The following is a 2,196-nucleotide window of genomic DNA, read 5'->3' as shown; positions in this document are numbered from 1 at the left end:
TGGCTGGTCACTACTCAGTCTCTCTGGGACCGCGCGAGCCCTGGCTGGTCACTATTCATTCTCTCTAGGACTACGCGAGCCCTGGCTGGTCTGGGGTCATCACTCAGAGGTGACCTTTCTCTTCCTTCAGGTGTCAGCGGAAACAGTGGAGGGTAGATCTACCGGCCACCAGCGTGGTGATCACATTTCACAATGAAGCCAGGTCGGCCTTGCTGAGGACAGTGGTCAGGTGAGCCCAGGAGATACCACCCTACACACCTGTTGCATTTTATGGGAGGCATTACCTGTCAGGGACACTAGGCATGAGCTGTGTTCCAGTCACTGGCAAGCCGGGGCTGCCCGTGGGGGCTGCAGGCAGGGTCACCTCCCTGCTCTGCACTGGAAGTGGCAGATAGATCCTTCAACCAAGAATTAGGCCATAATATGAGAATCTCCCACCCCAAGTGATACCCCTAAAAGGACCACAACTTATATCTTTTATTTTTCCTCAGCGTACTTAAGAAAAGCCCACCCCATCTCATAAAAGAGATCATCCTGGTGGACGACTACAGCAACGACCGTGAGTACCTGAGTACTGAGATGGATCTAGTTTCATGGCGGCCCTTCTCCTGGGCCCAGCCTCTCTGCAGTGAGGGTGCTAATGAGACACAAGCTGGTGGAGTCAGATCCTCAGAGAGTAGAGGGGCCTCAGTGATTCCCCAAGGAGATACTCTACCCTCAGTGGCTGAGAATTGTGCGTGAGTGCAGAACTCTTTGTACACTCCAGGTTCAAAACCCTCTGCTTCTTTTCTTTTCCTAGCTGAGGACGGGGCCCTTTTGGGGAAAATTGAGAAAGTGCGGGTCCTCAGAAATGATCGGCGAGAAGGTAAGACTTTTTTAAATTGATTACCAAGACAGTTGAATTCTGACTTTTCCGAAGCCCAGTAATAATTTAAGAAGTGCTTTAACTGAAAGAGCAATAATTGTCTGGTATTTGTATCTGCGTCCCCTTACCAGCGCCGCTGAGGACCCCTCCCCAGCAAATACAGGGAGGACATGAAAAGCTCAACTAATTGAAATTATTTGTATATTGGAGCAAGAGTTCGAACTATATTTTCATTTATGTGTTTCGAAAATTAGCTTAAGTCTTTCTTTCACAACCTAGGAAGTCTTACCAATCCCTGAGTATAGTAAGACATTTGAAGGAAAACAAAGATTTAGCAATGAGAAGTTTAATGACTCCGTGCTCCAGGCATCTGATAAAGTAACTGGGATTCGAGTTTGACAGCCTGCTGAAAGTGAACCCTCCAGACAGGGAGAGAGTGCTGCAATTATATGCTCACGCAGGTTTGCAAATGCCGGCTCGAAACCTCATGTCAGTCTTGTCTGCTGGGGCTGAGCAAACCGAGTCTGTCTTCATTGGCAGTTATAAAAGAAACTCTAAAGGAGGAAGAATTACTTTGGAGGATCTGGAGAGGAAGCTCAAATCACAGCATAAACAACATCCAGCACATCACTGCTATTTAGGGAGCCTGGTGCTGGGTTCTGGTTCCTCCATAGTCTGGAGAAATTTCTCAATATAGAAAATTCAAAAATGTTTAAAACTCAGGCCACGTTTGCTCTTTGAGGGTGACTCTGTTGATCCAGGAGGGGTGATCAAGTTATTCCTTGATCAATGCAGTCTCTGCCTGCCATGTGTGTATGTGTGTGTGCGTATCCACAGCTGGACAGATGTGCCTGCCATGTGTGTGTGCATATCCACAGCTGGACAGATGTGCCTGCCGTGTGTGTGCGTATCCACAGCTGGACAGATGTGCCTGCCGTGTGTGTGCGTATCCACAGCTGGGCAGATGTGCCTGCCGTGTGTATGTGTGCGTATCCACAGCTGGACAGATGTGCCTGCCGTGTGTGTGTGTGTGTCCACGGCTGGACAGATGTGCCTGCCGTGTGTGTGCGTGTGTGCATGTGTGTGCGCGTATCCACGGCTGGACAGATGTGCCTGCCGTGTGTGCATGTGCACATCCACAGCTGGACAGATGTGCCTGCCATGTGTGTATGTGTGCATGTGCGTATCCACAGCTGGAGAGATGTGCCTGTCGTGTGTGTATGTGTGCGCGCGCGTATCCACAGCTGGAGAGATGTGCCTGCCGTGTGTGTGTGTGCTCACGTATCCATGGCTGGACAGATGTGCCTGCCGTGTGTGTGTGTGTGTGTGTG

The 2,196-nt window shown here is 50.0% G+C and overlaps 1 protein-coding gene across 2 annotated transcripts in view; it reads left to right on the top strand.

Moving 5' to 3' along the window:
- The window catches only part of GALNT2 (polypeptide N-acetylgalactosaminyltransferase 2), a 208,148-nt gene that overhangs the window by 159,378 nt on the left and 46,574 nt on the right, over window positions 1–2,196 (top strand). For both annotated transcript variants that reach the window (XM_023513885.1, XM_012805913.2), the window contains exons 4-6: window positions 131–229; window positions 492–559; window positions 800–865. In XM_023513885.1, the coding sequence (XP_023369653.1) occupies window positions 131–229; window positions 492–559; window positions 800–865 (233 nt within the window). The remainder of the gene's footprint in view (window positions 1–130; window positions 230–491; window positions 560–799; window positions 866–2,196) is intronic.

Source organism: Otolemur garnettii, unplaced genomic scaffold, assembly GCF_000181295.1.
Source record: "Otolemur garnettii isolate 467f Iridium unplaced genomic scaffold, OtoGar3 scaffold00045, whole genome shotgun sequence".
NCBI classification, from domain to species: domain Eukaryota; kingdom Metazoa; phylum Chordata; class Mammalia; order Primates; family Galagidae; genus Otolemur; species Otolemur garnettii.
Note: the sequence above shows the minus strand (reverse complement) of the source record. Positions and strands in the feature narration are given on the sequence as shown.